The 19,428-nt window shown below is 46.6% G+C and overlaps 2 protein-coding genes and 2 non-coding genes across 4 annotated transcripts; 3 read left to right on the top strand and 1 right to left on the bottom strand.

Annotated features, from left to right (window-relative positions):
* Positions 1–74, top strand: TRNAT-AGU (transfer RNA threonine (anticodon AGU)). The gene has a single exon. It is a non-coding gene; the product is annotated as a tRNA-Thr (tRNA).
* Positions 75–7,432: 7,358 nt separating this feature from the next.
* On the top strand, positions 7,433–7,507 carry TRNAT-AGU (transfer RNA threonine (anticodon AGU)). Its single transcript has one exon. It is a non-coding gene; the product is annotated as a tRNA-Thr (tRNA).
* A 4,949-nt stretch (positions 7,508–12,456) lies between these two features.
* On the top strand, positions 12,457–15,958 carry LOC126534980 (putative nuclease HARBI1). Its single transcript, XM_072288546.1, has 4 exons — positions 12,457–13,018; positions 13,567–13,702; positions 13,767–14,278; positions 15,873–15,958. The coding sequence occupies exons 1-3, from the start codon at positions 12,476–12,478 to the stop codon at positions 14,270–14,272; spliced, it is 1,185 nt and encodes a 394-aa protein (XP_072144647.1). The 5' UTR covers positions 12,457–12,475; the 3' UTR covers positions 14,273–14,278; positions 15,873–15,958.
* Positions 15,856–19,081, bottom strand: LOC126534997 (uncharacterized). The gene is made up of 6 exons (XM_072288987.1): positions 18,635–19,081; positions 18,467–18,575; positions 17,949–18,021; positions 17,733–17,831; positions 17,510–17,634; positions 15,856–16,029 (listed from the first exon to the last, which is right to left on the bottom strand). The coding sequence occupies exons 1-6, from the start codon at positions 18,913–18,915 to the stop codon at positions 15,856–15,858; spliced, it is 861 nt and encodes a 286-aa protein (XP_072145088.1). The 5' UTR covers positions 18,916–19,081.
* Positions 19,082–19,428: the final 347 nt, after the last annotated feature.

The raw sequence follows: 19,428 nt of genomic DNA, 5'->3' as shown, positions 1-19,428 counted from the left end.
AGCGCCGTGGCTTAGTTGGTTAAAGCGCCTGTCTAGTATACAGGAGATCGTGAGTTCTAATCTCACCGGTGCCTCAATTCATTTCTTTTGCCATTTATTCATGGCTCACAGGACAATACTGGCGATTGCGTTGAACGCGCAAAGGCGCGCTCTTCGATGGCGCCGTGGCTTAGTTCATTCCACTTCCGGCCACCACAGCGAACGGACGTGCAATCATGGGCTCCTATGGAGCGGCTCAGGCGGGCGTGTCCCGCGGTAACAGGCTCAACGAAACGACGATAGCGACTATCAGATTGTTTTGCCGCAGCTGCCTACGGGTCGTGTCGCGTTGAACACCGTGTTTTTACACGGAGACACACGGGCGAGGCCTTTTAAGGTTGAAGATTTTCGTGACGCCCTGCGCCCTACCGGATTGCTGCCTGAAGTCGTTGCGCTGGGAGCGTACAAGATAAACCATGTCTGGGCGGTCACCATGTGTGGCGCTGATGCAACAAAGCGTCTGCAGGCCGTCAAGGAGCTTCAGGTGAAGGGGCGGCGCTGCCTCATCATCGATCCGCAGGACCGGACGGTGAAGTTGCGGCTGCACTGGCTACTCCACGGTGTCGACGACGAGGATGTGAAGACGGCATTTGCGGCCTTCGGCAAGGTGCTGGAGGTCAGCCGGGAGCGCTGGCGCGTTGAAGGCGTCAGTGACAAAAGCTCGACGACGAGGAACGTGCTGTTGAACTTCAAGAGTGGTGCCACCGTGGATGACCTGCTCCATCAGATCCGGGTCGCCAGTAAGCTGGCCCTCGTCGTCGCCCCTGGACGGCCGATGCAGTGTTTGCGCTGCAAAGGAAACGGTCACGTACGCCGCGACTGTAAAGTACCCCGATGTTCTTTGTGCCGACGTTTCGGGCATGTTGACGCCAAATGTGAGCGTTCTTACGCCGCAGCGGTAGGTCAGCCTGAAGGTGACAAGACAGCAGAGGAAGTCATGGACGTGGCTGAAGCTGAGGAAGCTGCCAGAGGTACAGAAGACGTGGCCAAACTGCAGGAGGCCACCACTACAGTGGCACCTCCTGCAGAGGAGACACACCGGCCCCCTAAACTCGCGAATAAATCTCCGAGGACACCGCCAACGGCAGAGAAAGACGTTGAGAAAGGGGAGCATCTTCCGCAAGATGTGGTCAGCGCGCTGACCGACTGCAAGGACCAGGCAGCTGACGGGACCACCAATACATCGGTTTCTGGCGCGGCCGTCAAGCGACCACTGGAAAAAGAAGACCTCAAAGGTAGCCATGAGGCAAACAAGGCGGATGGACCGCCTGCAAAGGCGCCTCTGGGGAGACGCTCCGGCTACAAGCCAGTGCCGAACGTCGTGGCAGGGAGGCGTGTCGGGGACAATCCGGCGCCACAACAAAGCGACACCGGGCAACCGGACAAGCACGGTGACGTCTAGCGTTGTGCTAGACATTAAAGGTAAGCACCATGCTTCGGGTTTCCCTTTAAGAATATTAGTGAATGATGGCTTCCAACCTGTCCTTTAGTTTCGCCACACTTAATGTGCGAGGACTGGCGGCCAAGAAAAAGCAGAGTAAGGTCTATCGACTCTTGGTGGACCAGGACATTGACGTGTTGGCCGTACAAGAAACAAAAGTTGAAGGGGAGGAGGAAACCGGAGGCATGGTGCTTCGTTTCACGTCTAAGTATTTTGTTTTTGTTAGCCATGCCATAGGAACATCTGCTGGCTGTATCATTTTTGTTAAAAAATTGCAAAGCCTTGTGATACAAAATTATTTTTCATGTGTGTCGGGTAGGATTGTCTGGTGCGAGTTTTCGTTGGGCGAGCGTGACTGGCGGGTCATTTGTATTTATGCACCAAACGCGGATAAAGACCGAACCATTTTCTTTTCGGAGATTAAGAAGCATCTCAATGTCACGAAACAACTGGTTTTGCTAGGGGATTTCAATTGCGTATTGAGTGGGAGGGATAGGGCGACAAACAAGAGACCAAACGACAAGAGCACCGTATTGTGAAAAGAACTGATAGACGAGCATGATATTGCCGACGTTGCCGAATGCCTAAAAGGGGAACGCGAGGTGCAGTACACGCATTTTCAGGGCTCTAGCCATGCCCGGCTAGACAGGATTTACGTGTCCCTTCAAACCATACCTGCATGTAACACTTACACTGTGCTACCCGTCTCTTTCTCAGAGCAGCTGAGGTGCAACAAGCACTCCATGCACTCACACGAAACACCACCCCAGGCAAGGACAAAATAAATAACAAGCTCCTGCGCAATCTGGATGATAGCACCATTCAATCTCTTACTGACCTCTTTAATCATCACTGGGAAGCGGGTACACTACCAGCAGACTGGAAGCACGCGGACATCATACTCTTTCCGAAGCCAGGCAAACTCTCCAGCTTAGAAAATATGAGACCAATTTCACTGACTTCATGCCTAGGCAAGCTTCTGGAACATGTCATTCTGAACCGGCTTCAACCTTACCTAGAATCCAGCGACCTCTTTGCCGAAACAATGTTCGGATTCCGGCCCCACCTTTCTACCCACGACATCCTTCTTCAGCTGAAGGAACAAGTCCTTGAACACATCTCACCGCACAACACCGGAGCGATTTTAGCACTCGATCTCAAAGGCGCTTTCGACAATGTGGCTCACCATACCATCCTTACAAACCTAAGCCTCACGAACTGTGGTCGTAATACTTACAATTATATACGCGCCTTTCTAAGCAACCGCACGGCCACAATAGGCATTGGCTCACTCAGAACCCCGACGTTACCTACCCGCAACACAGGAACCCCACAAGGTGCTGTTCTATCACCCACCCCTTTCAATATTGCTATGATGAAATTACCTGACAAACTCAACGCAATACCAGGAATCAGGCATGCAATATACGCCGATGACCTCACTATCTGGACCACCACTGGTTCCGAAGGAGAGAAACAAGACGCCCTTCAACAAGCGACCGACGTCGTCCAGCAATATGCAAAAACAAGTGGTCTCCGGTGCTCCCCCGAGAAGTCAGAACTATTAGTCGTTCGACAGAAATCCCGAAGAAAACTCAATGAACTACCAAACATCACACTCACCCTCGACGACAAAGAAATACCCACAGTAAACCGCGTCCGCATTCTCGGACTCCACATACAACAGGACGGCGGAGGCGCATACACCATCCAACGTCTCAAGCAGACCACCTTCCAGATCATGCGAATGGTCAGCCGTATCACCACCAAACAATACGGACTGAAAGAAGACGACATAATACAGCTCGTCCAGGCCCTGATAGTCAGCCGCATTGCCTACGCTGCCCCGTACTTGCCCCTCACTCCCAAGGAGATAGATCAATTAGACGTACTTCTTCGGAAAGCCTACAAGCAAGCGCTCGGCCTACCCCGGGAACAGCGACACTCAAGCTTGAAGCCCTAGGAGTCCATAATACTATAAGAGAAATTATAGACGCCCACCTCACAAGCCAACGAGAACGACTAGCCCTCACACCAACAGGAAGAACAGTCCTAGCGCGCCTAGGCTACCCCACACACAGCAAAGGCCACGAACAAGCAATCCATCTGGCCCTCAACTTCCGAGAGCACATCAAGGTAGCCCCTATCCCCAGAAGCATGCACCCGGAACATCATGCCGATCGTCGCCAAGCTCGCGCAAAAGCTCTACAGACAAGATATGGCAGTCTCCCCACCACACTATACACAGATGCCGCGCAGTACCCCCAGAAAGCAGCCATGACGGCCAGCGTTGTCGACTATAACCTACAAGAGGTGGTCTCGATGACTGTGCGCACTGACAGCGCCCTCGTAGCGGAGGAGATAGCCATCGCCTTGGCCATCACCTCTAGTCTGACCAACGAGTACGTCACAATTATTACCGACTCCCAGGCAGCTTGCGTAGCTACGCAAGAGGTCGAATATCTTCAATCGCCCACCGACTCCTCAAACAGGCCTCCGCATTCCCGGACGTTGAAATAGTGTGGACTCCAGGACACGAGTCCCTCCGTGGAAATCAGCGTGCGCACGCTGTAGCCAGAGCTCATGCCTCCCGGGCGCCACAAGAAAGGGATACGGACGCATCCATGGAGCCCGTACCTTTACAATACAACGCCATACTACAACACCACAGATTGAACAGACGACAATACCCACCTCCACACAAGACCCTCTCACGTGAAGACGCCGTAACATGGAGACAACTACAAACCAATACATACCCACATTTAAGCAGACTACACGCAATCCACCCTACACTATATTCATACAAATGTCCCCTTTGTAATGATTACGCCTCCCTATATCACACCACATGGGCGTGCCACAACGTGAAGGCGGCCCCGCAAGTACCCAACCCCACACCCGAGCAGTGGGAGGCCGTGCTGACTAGTTCGGACCCTCGTAACCAGCAGCAACTGGTGCGGCGGGCCCGGGAGACAGCAAGAGCCGCAGGAGCCCTGAACTAAGGGCGCCTCCCGCACGAGCAGAAAGACACCTGCATGTCCTTTCTTTTTCTTTTTAAATAAATGTTTCTCCTCCTCCTCAGACCATTGCTTAGTGAAATGCAATGTGGGTGAGAAAAAAAAAGATGTAATAGTTTTAACTGGGATCTGTGGAAATTTAACGCAACGCTACTACGTGACGATCGCTTTATTCGTTATGTGTCAGAAGAAATAAACGAGGTTAAACTGGACGGTAATAAGCAGATAGGTGTTGATTGGGAATTACTAAAACAAAGTTTTAAAATAAAGGCAATCGAAAGAAGCAGCGTCTTGAAATACCGTGAAAAAATGAGAGAGAACGGGCTGAAGGAAACATTGCAGAAACTAATTGCGCTGGAAAGCAAAGCGCCCGGTCTTTTTAAAGAAGACCTACTTAGGATAAAACAACAGCTGGAACAATTCGAGGAGAACCGCTATCGCGGGGCGCTCCTTCGAGCCAGAGCACAATCATAGGCCGTGGGTGAAACGCCCACGAAACGGGCGCTAGGTATCGAGAAGACGCATGCGCGGCGAAACGAAATAGAAGTGATTGAAGAGAATGGCCAAGAAATGAATGACCGGGAGAGCATCGCAGGTGCTTTTCACACGGCATTACGAGCGGCTCTTTGCATACCGGCCAGTCGATATCGAGGCATACAGAGCAAACTATCTTTCTCGTATGCCTCAACTATCAGCGGAAACGAAGTCACTTCTAGAAGCACCCATTACGCATGCTGAAATAGAAAGTGCTATAGATAACCTGAGCCCTAATAAGTCGCCATGCCCGGATGGTCTTGGCGCGGCCTTTTATAAAGCGTTCAAGAACGAGTTGGTGCCTTTGTTGAAAGCGTTGTTTGACGAAGTTTTTCCTACCAACAGATTACCACCGTCTTTCTCTGAAGCCCATACCGTCCTTATTCCTAAGACGAACCAAAAAGCAATGCTGAGGCTAGTCACAGCATACAGACCCATTTCATTGACCAACACGGATTACAAAGTTTTCATGAAAGTTCTTGCAATCCGATTACAGTCAATAATTAAGGATCTTGTAGGACCACACCAGACTTGTTGTATAAAGGGACGCACTATTGCGACAAATGTACACACGATGAGAGACGTCTTGGAATGCTGTGACGATTTTCAATATGCCGTTGCCATCCTGGAGATAGATTTAGAAAAAGCCTTTGATTTTGCCCCACACGAAATTTTGTTATTAGTTCTTGAGTACGTGAATGTAGGATCAATCATCGCTGATGGGGTAGCTCTGGCGTACCGGAACTGCTCAACATGGCTGATTATTAAAAAGACACTGGGGGCCCCCATTAAGATAGAGCTTTCCGTGCGCCAGGGGTGTCCTCTCAGCCCGCTTTTGTTTGCCATCTATCTAGAAAGCTTTTGTTTGGCAATTATTCAAAACAGTAGCATAAAGGGCTTCAAACTCATGGAAGTCGAAGTGAAACTCCCGGCATATGCAGACGATGTAGCGGTGTGCTGTACAACTAAAGAAAGCATTACAGAGGTAACAACAATTGTTAAACATTTCGGAAACACAACAGGGAGCTTTGCAAATTGGAATGAGTGTCTCGGTTTTTGGCATGGTGAATGGCAGTCAACACCGGAAATGTTCGCCAACATTAGATGGATTAAAGCGCCAGCTAAATACTTGGGCGTTCCGCTTGAACATTACCGGCGGAATGAGGACTATTGGCTAGAAGAGGCCAAACGACTCAAGGAAAAAACAACAAATTGGACAGGTGCTCATCTCTCGATGTTTGCGCGAGCTACTGTATGTAACTTGTTTTTAATAAGCAAAGTATGGTACGTTATGCAAGTTTTCTGTTGCTCTCGTTTAAATGTGCAAAGGTTCCACAGAGTTTTTGCTGTGTTCATTTGGGCATCAGAATGTGAGAGGTGCCGCCGTACGAACTTATTTAGGAGAGTCAAGGACGGGGGCTTAGGCCTGTCACATCTTCTTGTGAAACAGCTAGTAAACCGTTTTTTTCTTTTTCTTTCGAGGCGTGCATGACCCCTTTCTGCGCACAATGTGCCAGTTACGACTGAGCAAGCATCTGCCGATGTACGTGGTGTGCAATTTAAGTATGCCTGGGGCTCTTCGAGAGTACCTAAGGGAAGTTGTTGATAGTGTACATTTTCTGTCCGTACGATTCTCTAATGATTATCTTTTTTCGGTGTCGCGGAAGAAATTGTGCAGGGATATAGTTGACATGATTATGCCGGTTCCGATGTACAGAGCCATAAACAGTTGAGGACAGGGAAACGACGTATTAAAGTGTGTTAAGAAAATGCAGGTGCAGCCAAACACTAAATCCTTTTTCTTTAAGTTCCATACCGGAACTTCAGCGGCACGGGCATTCTTACAAGAGAGGAGTTTTTATTTACCTTGGGGAGCAAATTGCCTTGTATGTATACAGCTCGAAACAATTGACCATGTTTTTTTGCATTGTTGGGCAGGGGTATTTTTTTGGGACGTTCTTCAAAGAACACTACGGAAGGAATTGCCTTTAAGTTCATGAGGTATTAGATATTTGTCGGTAGAAAATGAGGACGGGATGCCTTTGGACTTAATTATGCTAATGGGCCTCCACTGTTTATGGAGGGCTCGAATAGCCGGTTTTATTGTGAGCCTGACAGCCGGCCTGCGCGGCTGCTCTTCCGGGAAGCTATTTCAAAGTTCATTATGTGATTAAAGATCAAGAATGTCCTCCGGATTGGCTGGCGAGCATTGAGCTCCTCGCTACGTTAAAGGAATTTTAAACATGACATGGTCAGCCACAATGTGACTACCGCACAATATGCATGCGCACAAACTTGAAAGTGTGTTTGTGTTTATTTCTGTATCACTTACTGCACTTACTAAGATGGTATCCTTTGTGTTTGCTACGTGAAAGTTCCGGCAATAAAGAAAAAAAAAGCGCCGTGGCTGAGTTGGTTAAAGCGCCTGTCTAGTAAAGAGGAGATCGTGAGTTCGAATCTCACTGGTGGCTCAATTCATTTCTTTTGCCATTTTTCTATGGTTCACAAGACAATACCTGCGATTGCGTTGAACGCACGAAAGAGAGCACTTCGATGGCGCCGTGGCATTTTATTTTTTTATTATTTAATACATACTGCTAGCCTTATATATAAGGATGTAGCAGGGTCGGGACACAAATGCAACAGTGAAAGTGGTATCAAACATGGTTACCAGTTTCTGTTATTAGCAATTCCAAATATTGTGGACAAAGAATAATGGGCACTACCGACACTTTCCTGCAAGTCATGTCAGTGTATGCTATTCATATACACAAAGGTATTAATAGCACTATAAACATATTTAAAAGAAAGAAAACTTACCACGAACTATTACTGACATGAGAAACACCGATACATACATTTATTTTTCAAGCTATGGGAGTAGACAAATATAATTAGTTAGTCTTGAGACAAACGTATCAGTTGAACTACTACCAACGACGTGTTCAGGTAGTGCATTCCATTCTGTTATTGCCCGTGGGAAAAATGAGAACCTAAATGTATCATTGTGGAATCTATACTCTTTCAAGTGTCTACTAAATTTTGTTGTAGTGGGCCTGGTGTCCGAGAACGATAGGGGTCGTCGGCTATTTCCGTTTACTTAATTATTTAAGAGCTGGAATACGAACTTGAGACGTAGAAGCTTTGCACGTTTGTTTATTCTGAAAAGAACTGCTCTCGCAAGAAGTTCAGAAAGTGAATCACGGCGTCGATACTTGTTGTAGACACATCTAATTGCTTTCCTTTGTACGGCTTCTAATTTATCAATAAGTCTTTTCGTGTGCGGAAACCAACCTATAATACCATATTCAAGAATTGAGCGAACTAATGATGTATATGCTAATAGTTTTGTACTTGTGAAGCAGTCCGAAGTGACCGTTTTAGCAAGCAAAGAGCGGAAAAGGCCTTACCTGAAATAGATGACACCTGTTTATCCCACTTTAAGTCTCTGGAAATAATTACCTCGAGGTACTTGTAATGGTCAACGACTTTTAACGGTACTTGATTTGTTACATAGGGGAACGTCAGAGGCTTCTTTTTTTATATATTGTCATACAGACAGATTTATCTAGGTTAATATACATCTGCCATGATCGGCACCAGTTTGTAACGTTTCTAAGTGCATTATTCAGCGTAACTTGGTCTGTAGCATTGTTGATTTCTTTATATATTATACAATCATCTGCGAACATGCGGACTGTCACATGCGATTTCTCAGCTAATTCATTAATAAGAATGAGGAAAAGAATAGGAGCTAGTACTGTGCCTTGCAGCACTCCAGATTGAACTGGTAAGCGTTCGGACGAGTAGCTGTTGCAGTGAGTATACTGGGTCCTGTCGGGAAGGTAATTTTTAATCCATTTTGTGACCTTGCAATTACCAAATAAGTTGTCATGTCACCAGAATAATGCAATACCCGGTCAAAGCCTTTTGATAGATCAAGAAAGATAACGTCAGTTTGTCCGCGGTTATTGATGGAGGTTGCGAGGTCATGGATTGTTTCTGTTGCGTTGTCGTCGACTGGCCTTTTCTAAACCCATGTTGATTTTCACATAGAAGTTTGGTGTCGTTGACGAACTGGATAATGTGTTTAAGTATGATATGTTCAAATATTTTGCAAACTGTACAGGTTAAAGAAATCGGCTGGCAGTTAGAGGGATCCGTAGAATCTCCAGATTTATGGATAGGCATAATCGTAGCAGTTTTCCATTCACGCGGTAATTCACCAGTGTTCATAGGTTTTTGATAAATAAGTGAGAGGTATTTGGCCATCCACTCGGCGTATCTTTTCAGAAAGGTATTTGGAATGTCATCAGATCCCCTGGATTTTTCCTCATCAATGTTAAGAAGCAGTGAAAAGATCCCTGGTTCCGTAATAATTATCTCGCCCATTGGTTCCCTTCTATTCCCTTCATTAATTCCTATTGGGGGTAAAACGCCATTATCAATGGTAAAAACGGAGTTGAAGTAGCAATTAGACATTTTCGCTTTCTTTAAGGCTTCAGTGTGTGGTAGGTTTCTTTTTTTGAGTTCGGGAGTTCAAATATCGCCAGAATTTATGGGGAGCCGCTTTTATAAAGTTATTTAAAGTAACATTAAGGTATCTATCTTTAGTTGCTCTTATATTTGCTTTTAGAGAATGGGAGAGCTTGCGGATTAGTTCAGTTAAGTGAGATTCGTCAGACCTATTTTTAGCTTTTCTTAGCCTTGTAATCCTACGTTTCATGCGTATTATATCACGGGTTATCCACGGGTTCTTTTTATGCACTCTCTTTTTTCTTACGGGTACAAATGATGTCAAACAGTTTTGAACAATGTTCTTAAAGAATAGCCACAAGTCATCTGCTCCAACTGTATCGTTTGGGTAATTTTTAAGAAAAGATGAATAACAGCTTTAAAATAAATCAATAGTGCTTACGTCATCAGCATTTGACCAATCTAAAACATTCGTAAAAAGCTAATCATTACGCTTTGGCGAGTTTATATATAGCTTTCGTTGATTACGAGAAAGCGTTTGATTCAGTCGAAACCTCAGCAGTCATGGAGGCATTGCGGAATCAGGGTGTAGACGAGCCATATGTAAAAATATTGAAAGATATCTATTGCGGCTCCACAGCCACCGTAGTCCTCCATAAAGAAAGAAACAAGATCCCAATAAAGAAAGGCGTCAGGCAGGGAGATACGATCTCTCCGATGCTATTCAAAGCGTGTTTACAGGAGGTATTCAGAGACCTGGATTGGGAAGAATTGGGGATAAGAGTTAATGGAGAATACCTTAGTAACTTGCGATTCGCTGATGACATTGCCTTGCTTAGTAACTCAGGGGACCAATTGCAATGCATGCTCACTGACCTGGAGAGGCAAAGGCGAAGGGTGGGTCTGAAAATTAATTTGCAGAAAACTAAAGTAATGTTTAACAGTCTCGGAAGGGAACAGCAGTTTACGATAGGTAGCGAAACACTGGAACTGGTAAGGGAATACATCTACTTAGGGCAGGTAGTGACCACGGATCCGGATCATGAGACTGAAATAATCAGAAGAACAAGAATGGGCTGGGGTGCGCTTGGCAGGCATTCTCAAATCATGAACAGCAGGTTGCCACTATTCCTCAAGAGGAAAGTGTATAACAGCTGTGTCTTACCAGTAGTCACGTACGGGGCAGAAACCTGGAGGCTTACGAAAAGGGTTCTACTTAAATTGAGGACTACGCAACGAGCTATGGAAAGAAAAATGATAGGTGTAACGTTAAGGGATAAGAAAAGAGCAGATTGGGTGAGGGAACCACGCGAGTTAATGATATCTTAGTTGAAATCAAGAAAAAGAAATGGGTATGGGCAGGACATGTAATGAGGAGGGAAGATAACCGATGGTCATTAAGAGTTACGGAATGGATTCCAAGGGAAGGAAAGCGTAGCAGAGGGCGGCAGACAGTTAGGTGGGCGGATGAGATTAAGAAGTTTGCAGGGACAACATGGCCACAATTAGTACATGACCGGGGTAGTTGGAGAAGTATGGGAGAGGCCTTTGCCCTGCAGTGGGCATAACCAGGCTGATGATGATGATGATGAGTGCAATAACATAGAACATTTAGTTGCTTTATGGTCTGATACGCCGTCCATTACTTCCCACGTGGCACTGTCTGAAAGGACGTTGTCACTTAAACATATCAAATCTAGAATACTGCAGCTTGTGGAAGTGATGCGAGTGGGTTGTCGAATGATCTGTCGTAAACCGAAGTTGAATGCTATCTCGAGCAGTGTTTCTGCAGAGGCTACTTTTGTGTGCCCACTGCAATTCAAATTCCAGTCTATGTCTGGAAGATTGTAATCTACAGTAAGAATAATTTATTTTGCGTTTTTAAGATAAATTTGCATATATTTAGTCAAAGCTTGTAACCCATCTACTCCTGAGTTAGGTGTGCGATACAGTGTTCCAAAAGCAGCAGATAAGTTCTTAATCTTAATTTTACACCAAAGTGCCTCGGTGCCGTCAATTTGTGGTAGGGGTGTTACCTGAATGTCGTCCTTCGCGAAAATAGCAACTCCGCCGCCACGTGTACTTCTCTCGCTGCGTAACACTACGTAGCCCGGTGGAAAGATATCGCTGTTTGATATAAGTGGGGAGAGCCATGTTTCAGTGATAGTGACGACATCAGGACTATGCTCAAGAAGGAATGCTCCCAGTTCGACCACCTTGTTTACGACCCTTCAGGCATTGATATTAATGACGGTAAAGTTTTCATATGTCTGGTAGGGTGAGTGGTTACGTACTTTGCTTAGTTTTTTTGGGACTGCTACTCTGGTGTTCGTCTCCTCATCCCAACTGAATAACTGATCCTTGATTTTAATTTTGTCAAAGTGGAGCGAAACCTTTTCTTGTCTATTGCTGCTAACCCAGGGGTGCGATCGCGCAAACAGCTCGCTTTTCCGTTCTCTCGCTTGCCCTCTCGTGATTCGTTGGCGCGCGCGCGTTTCGTCACGGCGGCCATTGCGCCGGGGCGGGACCACAAAATGCGCTTACGTCACACTCCTGTCAATCATTCCAAAAGCGAGGGGAAACGGCCGCTTTCGAGGAACGGTCGGCAAGGGCATTCGTTTCGAAGAATGAATGGCCGTTGCCATAGCAGCGCTAGTAGCAGACGATGCGCCTGTCGTCTGCTCATAATGTCGTCGCTCGCCGAACATGGCTGGCCCTGGCGGGGGTCGAGTTTTTCGAGATTAAAATGCGATCCGCCATCGCCGAACGTTAGCGATGTTAATTATTGAAAACAACTGTGATCACAGTGAAATTAAATGTTGCGCCTGCGCTGTGATAAATATAAATAGTGCTGTTTTAATTTTGATTGATCCGAGTGCATTTGTCGAGAATGCTCGCCGTTTCACGTTGTGCTCAGAGAATCGCGTTCTTTGTTCGGCGGTTTGTTTGGCGCTCACGAGTCGCGATGGCCGCTCCTATCGTCGCGCTTTTGGAGTCTCTCGGGCAGCCTCGGCAACGCATCTTTCGGGACGCATTTGACGAGCTTACCGAGGAAGAGTTCCGCGACCACTTCAGGCTCTCGAAGCGCACTGTGCGCTGGCTCTGCGAGCAACTGGAAGACGCCATCGGTGGCCTTCGGACCGGTGGCATCACGACGCAAGACAGGGTGCTTTGTGCTCTCCGTTTCTTCGCGACGGGGAGCTTCCAAAGATCCATCGGCAGCGAAGAATTCGTATCCATGGGGCAAGCTTCCGTGAGCGAAAGCATTCACGCAGTTGCGGAAGCAATAACCGTGGTGGGCCGGCAACAGGGCTGGGTGAGCTTCCCGTTGACAACGGCCGGCAAGGCTAGTGCAAAGGCGGCCTTTGCGGATCGGGGCCGCATTCCCGGTGTAGTGGCCTGTGTCGACGGGACGCTCATAGCGATCAAACAGCCCGAAGGACTCAGCCCGGGCGAGACCGCGGGCTTCATGTCAAGAAAAGGCTTCTACGCCTTGAATACCATGATCGTAAGTACTCACGATCTGACATTTTTTTTTGCACGCTGTCATCTTTTATTAGGTTATCGGTTTTATGTAATGCTTTCGTAGTGTGTACAATACGGGTACCACGTAAAGCAATATCGATCGTGATCGAGCCCGTTCGGAATTTAATTTCTCGGTCCAGATTGACTCATTTGCTTAAGCTGCGGGAGGCAGGTAATCGCGGATGATAATTTCGAACCGAATCAAATCGATCGATAGTGCCCTTGCGGTACGGGTATAAGAGTACGCATTGAACAACCAAGGCGGCTATGATGAGCGTTAATTCACAAATGTCTCGTGAATGTAGCTTTTTGCACATTTCTTGCAATAATTAAAGAAGACTATTTCGGAGATTGCTTTTTACTAATGTGAGAAAGAATGCAGCTGTGTCTGGGAAAGAATTATGAAATCATGTTGGTGCAAAAACATTTCATTCAGACTATTTATCTGTCAGCATGACGTGAAATATGAAAATATTCCAGCTCAAATTGCTTATTCTGAACCATTTTCCGCCCGTTTGTTCTGCCCTCCAGGTGTGTGATGCCCACATGCGCATCGTGGACATCGATCCCCGTTTCCCCGGATCGTGCCACGACTCCTACGTGTGGAGGCACTCACCACTGTTAGGCCGCCTCACACGTAACCTGCGACGTGGAGAATGGGTGCTTGGTGAGTGCTGCAGACATGTTGCAATCAGTGAAGTATATTACACAGTTATGTTTCCAACATGCAGGAGACTCAGGCTACCCTCTTGAGCCATGGCTGCTGACACCTGTGCCAGGCCATCCAGGCATTGACACTCCGGAGGGGCGCTACAACCAGGCCCATGCCTCCATGAGGAACGTTGTGGAGAGGGGTATTGGCGTCTTGAAGGCAAGGTTCCGGTGCCTTCAAAGGTACCGGACACTCCTTTATGAGCCCAAGGATGCAGCCACAATCGTAGCAGCCTGCGCCGCTCTCCACAACATTGCTTTGAAGGCAGGGGAGCCGGAGCTGCAGGACAGTGATGAGGAGGCCGAGGACAACCAGCCACCGCTGCAACAGGGCTTGCCTGTGTCTCAAGGGCACCACACCTGCCGGCAAGAAACGCCCAGAGAGCTGCTGATGAGGGCAAAGCAGATGAGGAGCCAGGTTGTCAACCTGTTCTCTGCGGCCCCTAGCTGGCGTACCACTCACCTGCGTGTGCTGCATCGTCGGCTGAGGCAGCAACATCAGGCTCATCGCGCGGCTCAACCGTAAAGCCAGGTGAGTTCTCCAACATAGGCGTGAAAAGGCAAACCTCATAATGCCATTGAAAAATTGAAATGGTCGCCCTTGATAAAAAGGATGCAAGGCATTTTCAAAAATATTTGTTTTGATTAATACTGAAATCTCCATTGCAGATTTTCACAAGGTGTGTCACAGTAACAAAATGTTTAGAAACAGTGGAAGAGAGACGTTAAAAAAGTGTTGCTGGGCAACTTAGTTCCTGATGGGAACGCAAATTCAAGGAGAATACAAAAAACGGCACAAGCACCTGAGCGGGTGTGCTGCTGCATCTCTTTTCCGGGTTCTTTCTTCTTTTTTAATTTTATTCTTAAATAACTAGAAACACAAAATACAAAATGACACTGTTATAACAGGGAATTGTGAAAACAAAACAGACAGAGGTAGGTTTTGCACAAAGACATGTCGTGCCATTTCGACATTTTTGTCCACCCCTGTAGCCAGCTGGGTAGCTAGATTGAAACGTCACAAGAACATTTCATTTCACACTGCAACGGGCACATTGTTCATGTAGTATATTCAGCCAGCATGGAGTAAAGCCAAGACATGGTGTAGCTCAAGGAAATGGTATTACTTTAATGTACTCCATGGTTTCAACTTTGTAAACATCCTCGTGTCACAAAAAAATACAGATAAATGTCAGCCGCTACATGTTCTGCATTCAGGTACACCCCATATAATACAACATATCTGAAGTAGTAACAGTGACGAAATATGTCACAATGAGCTGGACTAACGTGCTGCTGTAGCAGGAAGCCTGCAGGACGTGTGTATGTCACATATCACAGCACCTTGAACTACTCTTCAGTATCAGGTACAGTAATGCACTCCATAGCTGTAGCTTAGCATATATAAAGTTACATGGAAGTAGTAGCAAAAAAATATCACAGCAGGAGCCTATGTGGCTAGCCAGAAGTGCTTCATGTAACACTTATTACCCTCTCATTATAAAAGTGGTAAGCATACAAATAAAAAGCATCATGCAAGCCTGACTAGCATTCTGTACTTCGATATAAATGGCAGGAATAGACCTAGTTGAAAACAATATGACTAATACTGTTTTTCTCCACGTACAAGGCATCAGCTGTTAGCTGGAGAATCCCCATCAGGCGCCAAATCAAGAGTTAGCTTCACTATATGTAATGTGTAACACAATTCTAAAGCAGCCATCTAGTGATTTCAGGTAGACACTGGATATGGAACCTTGCAAGAAAAAAAATTGGACCTCAGTGCAACAACACAGAGTACAGAAAGAGCAACGCTAGCATGACTGCCACCTAACTCATATGACTGAAACACCCTAAACATATTAATGATACTTGCTAAAAAATACTAAAACATACTAACGATAAAGTTACAAAAATAGTATGCAATTTCTCGTGTACATAACGAAAATAAGGTAACTATTTAATTTCTGCTACCTTCGAGTAACATCTCAAAGTTTAGAGATCACTAAAAAAATATTTAAATGTACAAAACAAGATCAAAGTTATAATGAACGAATAATAATGAATAATAAAAAAATACAAGTAATAAATAATAAAACTTCCAATTTTCTATTGCCTCCTTGCAGCCACTGCCTCCTGCATTAGCTGGCCCAAGAGCTGCGAAAGCTGCCCTACTGGCCGCAGTGCCTCCGCTACTTGGTCAGCCTGCCGCTCCACAGCAGCCACGACCCGCTCAGTAGCTGCAGCCAGCCGGTCTACGCCCTGGCGGATACCACGAAGGAGCTAGAAAGAAATCATTACATCAGCATCCATTCCCGCACAATCGGTCAAGCACCTCTACAGCAAAGTGACCTGCATAACGAAAGAGTAATTATGTTCGGTCGGTTCCTAGTGTGAGGCGTGCTGTGCACAATGTTTACAAAGTGAGCTGTAAAACGGATGATTTTGGTGGTCCCAAGCACTTTAGGTATAAAGGCGCTGAACTGCATGTATGCTCATTCAGATTACCATATGTTCATCAGTTATGGGGACAAGGACAAACACTTTCTATGTTGTTGTCTGTCTGCACCATTGTATCTGTTTTTTGTTGTTGCTTTTCATGTAGTTGTGCAAAGAAATATCAATACCATATGTACTTTTATGCTGTCGAGCCGCCGGAAAGTTAACAGATGGCATAGCAATAAGTTTGGGATTGCAAATGAGCAAGCGACCATGACATGTATCACTGTAGCAAAGAATGCTAGGCCCTATGTTGCATTTTGTTGCAAAAGCATGTATTGGACCCTGTATATAAATTGTTATTCAAGCATTGCAAGCTGTCGCACTGCCATTATATGTGATGTTTCCCAGCCTTCCAGAACAAGTTAGCAACTTCAAACTTTGTGGAAATAGCCACAGTTCTGAGTATTGTGAGGCAAAGTTTTCCTCTTACTGCCTTAATTACAACCATTGCAACTCATTAATCAACAGTGTTCTCCTTTTTATGTTTCAATAGTTTATTGAGGTTTGTGTTCTCCATCATCCTCAATGAACTATGCAAGCTATAGTGTTTCTAAGTGCGGCAAAATAAAGGAAACTTTACGGCGATGTGCAGGCTAAATTTGAACTGTGAGTTAGCTACCGCCTTTGCAAATAATTATGAAGATGAAGGGCCCAGAGCATTTTAGGTGTTTTGCATATGCCACTCAATTTACCCCGCTGCCTTGGGAAAAATGTTTCAGACATGAATATTTTTGTGTGATGGGGGAGAACTATCACAATCAGCATGCGCAATCCGATGTGTGTGGTGCAATTACAGCATATGCGGAAAAATTCATTAGCTAATACTTGAAAGTGGGCGGCCAAGGTTTGAAACGAGTAAGTCATATGAGGCAGTGTTTAAAACTGCTCAAAAGAAAGAGCTTTAGTGGAAATAGGAATGTATGAAGCTGTTATTGTGTGATTGATTGCAAGTGTCCCTGTTGTCTAGTCCACCCAGTTATTGCCTGTTGCAGAAATGCTAATGGCAGTGATTACTGTGTTTGAAGCTGTTACATTGTGTTAATGATTGCAAGTGACCGTGTTTATGACCATGTACGTAATGTATGATGTTCTCGTCCGTCTCCCTTAGTCTTTTTTTTTCAGTTCAGCTGTTGAAACACGTGTTAGCCATGTATGTGAGTTAGTGACCTGTGCAGCTCATCAAATTGCTAAAAAAATGTTACACCTGTCTACTGTCATTCTATTACGCTCCACCATATAAAGCAGGCAAGGGCACACGCACTTCGTTTGTCTCGTCGTTCTGTACGACGGTTCTGGCGTAGTCGTCCGCGAGCCGTTCAACTAAGGCCTCCCGGTGAGATACCCGACGAGGGCCTCGAGACCGGCGCTGCACCCGGGGTTGGTAGCCTGGAAAAAGTACCACTTTTTAATGAACTAAACGCACACCTACGTTACGTCCAGTGCATTCAAGCTGTGACATTGCAGGATATTTCCTTTTCACTTACTGGTTCTCGCTCCGCCAGGGCCAGCTGCAGGCTGTGCAGTGGCTGGAGGGCTTCGGGGCAGTGGCTCAACAGGGACCACTCCTGGCTGCTGCAGTGCTCCTATATTGGTTATAGAGGGTACATTCACTCAACGGTTAGAGTAGAAATAGTTTGCGTTCCTTATATACGAAACAGATTCCACAAACGGGAAGGCAACAGGGAAGAGCAAAAGCTTACCTTCACGTGAAAGGCCGCTTGTTCCAGCGGTGGTGCCCACAGATTGCGTTTGGACGGTCACCTCCATGGCGGGCTGCATTATGTATAAGATGCGAAGAAGCAGTTTTGTCAAGTTTGCGTAATCTGCTCCTCCCAATATGCAACTAACGTAGGGTTATGACAGCAGAAAAAAATCTCTTGAAATCCCAGTAGTAAACTATCTTGTGCATGCCAGCAGCAAACACATGCCCATAAAGGAAGAAAAACTATATCTGTTATACCAGTGTCACGCAGGCACTTTTGATCTGAATCGATCCCGATCGGGGCAAAATTTCTCTATTTCTATTGCCTCCCTTCGCGGAATGAAGAAAGGAGCCAGTGGCTGTCGAGAAATTCTATCTAAACTGGGCGCGATCGCGAATGAAGCGGCCTGCGTGACTGGGGTATAACACTGCTTACGCGATGCAGTATACACGGCGCAACTACTGTAAATTACTGCCGCGTCCTCCCGTTTTTCGGTGCGTTTGTCAATGGCTTACCTCGTCGAGCGGTTGGTAGAAGGGCTCGCACACTCCGGTCACCGTGGAGGTGCCCACTAAGGCGATGACACGGCCACGAAGGCCGGGCAGACGGCCTCCACCCGTGCCGCTGCAATTACGGACAGCATTGTAAATATCGCGAGCAACAGAACCGCTCCTCGCACTCACCTTTGACTTGCGGAAGCTGCGGCGGCATCTCGGCGGGAAAGAAATACTTCCTTCCGCCAAAACACTTGCCACTGTTCGGCTGTCTTGGCGGCCGGGCCCTCTGTGTTCAGCAGGGCGGCGAGCTCACTCCAAAGCTGCCGCCTCCGCTCCACCGTGCACTCCGGTGTGAGTGCGCATGATGTCCGCACAAGGTACGGATGGCCCTCCATGAACGCCACCAACAGTTCACGTTGGTGTGGCGACACGTGAGGGCCAAGCCTGACGTTCTTGTGAGACGACATTTTGCAACCGACGAAGAGCGATTTTGCAATTGAACTGCGCGCTCCCGCCAATTTGTTTTGGCTTGCGCGATACCACCTAGCGGACTAAACCAAAATATATGCCGCTTAAATTAGTTTTCTGCTCTCGCATGAGATTTCCGAGGCAGATTATATGTTGCAACAGTAAGAATTTTTTTGTTATATTACGCGTTTAATTATTAAAGCATCACAAACATTCTGCACTTAATGTATCGTCCCCGATCGAAGCTCAAACTGGTGACGCAAACTTCCGGGGCTGGGCTCGCTCGTTTATTGGCTGTGCTCTCCCTCCCGTTCTCACAAATCTTGCGGACGGCCTACTTTGTGACGTCGCAGCCAGACCGAACGAGCGGAAAAGCGAGCTGTTTGCGCGATCGCACCCCAGGTATTTTTTCTTATGTTCCGTCTCTCGTTGAAAAGTCTTCGCCGATAGATACCTTGGAGCCTTTTAGTTTCGAACAATTTCTGAGTATTTTGGATTTGTCTCTGAAGTCA

Source organism: Dermacentor andersoni, chromosome 6 (genome assembly GCF_023375885.2).
Source record: "Dermacentor andersoni chromosome 6, qqDerAnde1_hic_scaffold, whole genome shotgun sequence".
Classification (NCBI taxonomy): Eukaryota; Metazoa; Arthropoda; class Arachnida; order Ixodida; family Ixodidae; genus Dermacentor; species Dermacentor andersoni.
This window is presented reverse-complemented; position numbering and strand designations above follow the sequence as displayed.

Excerpts from the sequence above, each read along its gene's own strand:
- LOC126534980 (XM_072288546.1), top strand. The coding sequence starts at position 12,476 with ATGGCCGCTCCTATCGTCGCGCTTTTGGAGTCTCTCGGGCAGCCTCGG. Across the intron at positions 13,019-13,566 it reads ACGCCTTGAATACCATGATC|GTGTGTGATGCCCACATGCG; the intron begins GTAAGTACTCAC and ends TCTGCCCTCCAG. Across the intron at positions 13,703-13,766 it reads ACGTGGAGAATGGGTGCTTG|GAGACTCAGGCTACCCTCTT; the intron begins GTGAGTGCTGCA and ends TCCAACATGCAG.
- LOC126534997 (XM_072288987.1), bottom strand. The coding sequence starts at position 18,915 with ATGTCGTCTCACAAGAACGTCAGGCTTGGCCCTCACGTGTCGCCACAC. Across the intron at positions 18,022-18,466 it reads TCTACCAACCGCTCGACGAG|CCCGCCATGGAGGTGACCGT; the intron begins GTAAGCCATTGA and ends TACATAATGCAG. Across the intron at positions 16,030-17,509 it reads AGAACGACGAGACAAACGAA|CTCCTTCGTGGTATCCGCCA; the intron begins GTGCGTGTGCCC and ends ATTTCTTTCTAG.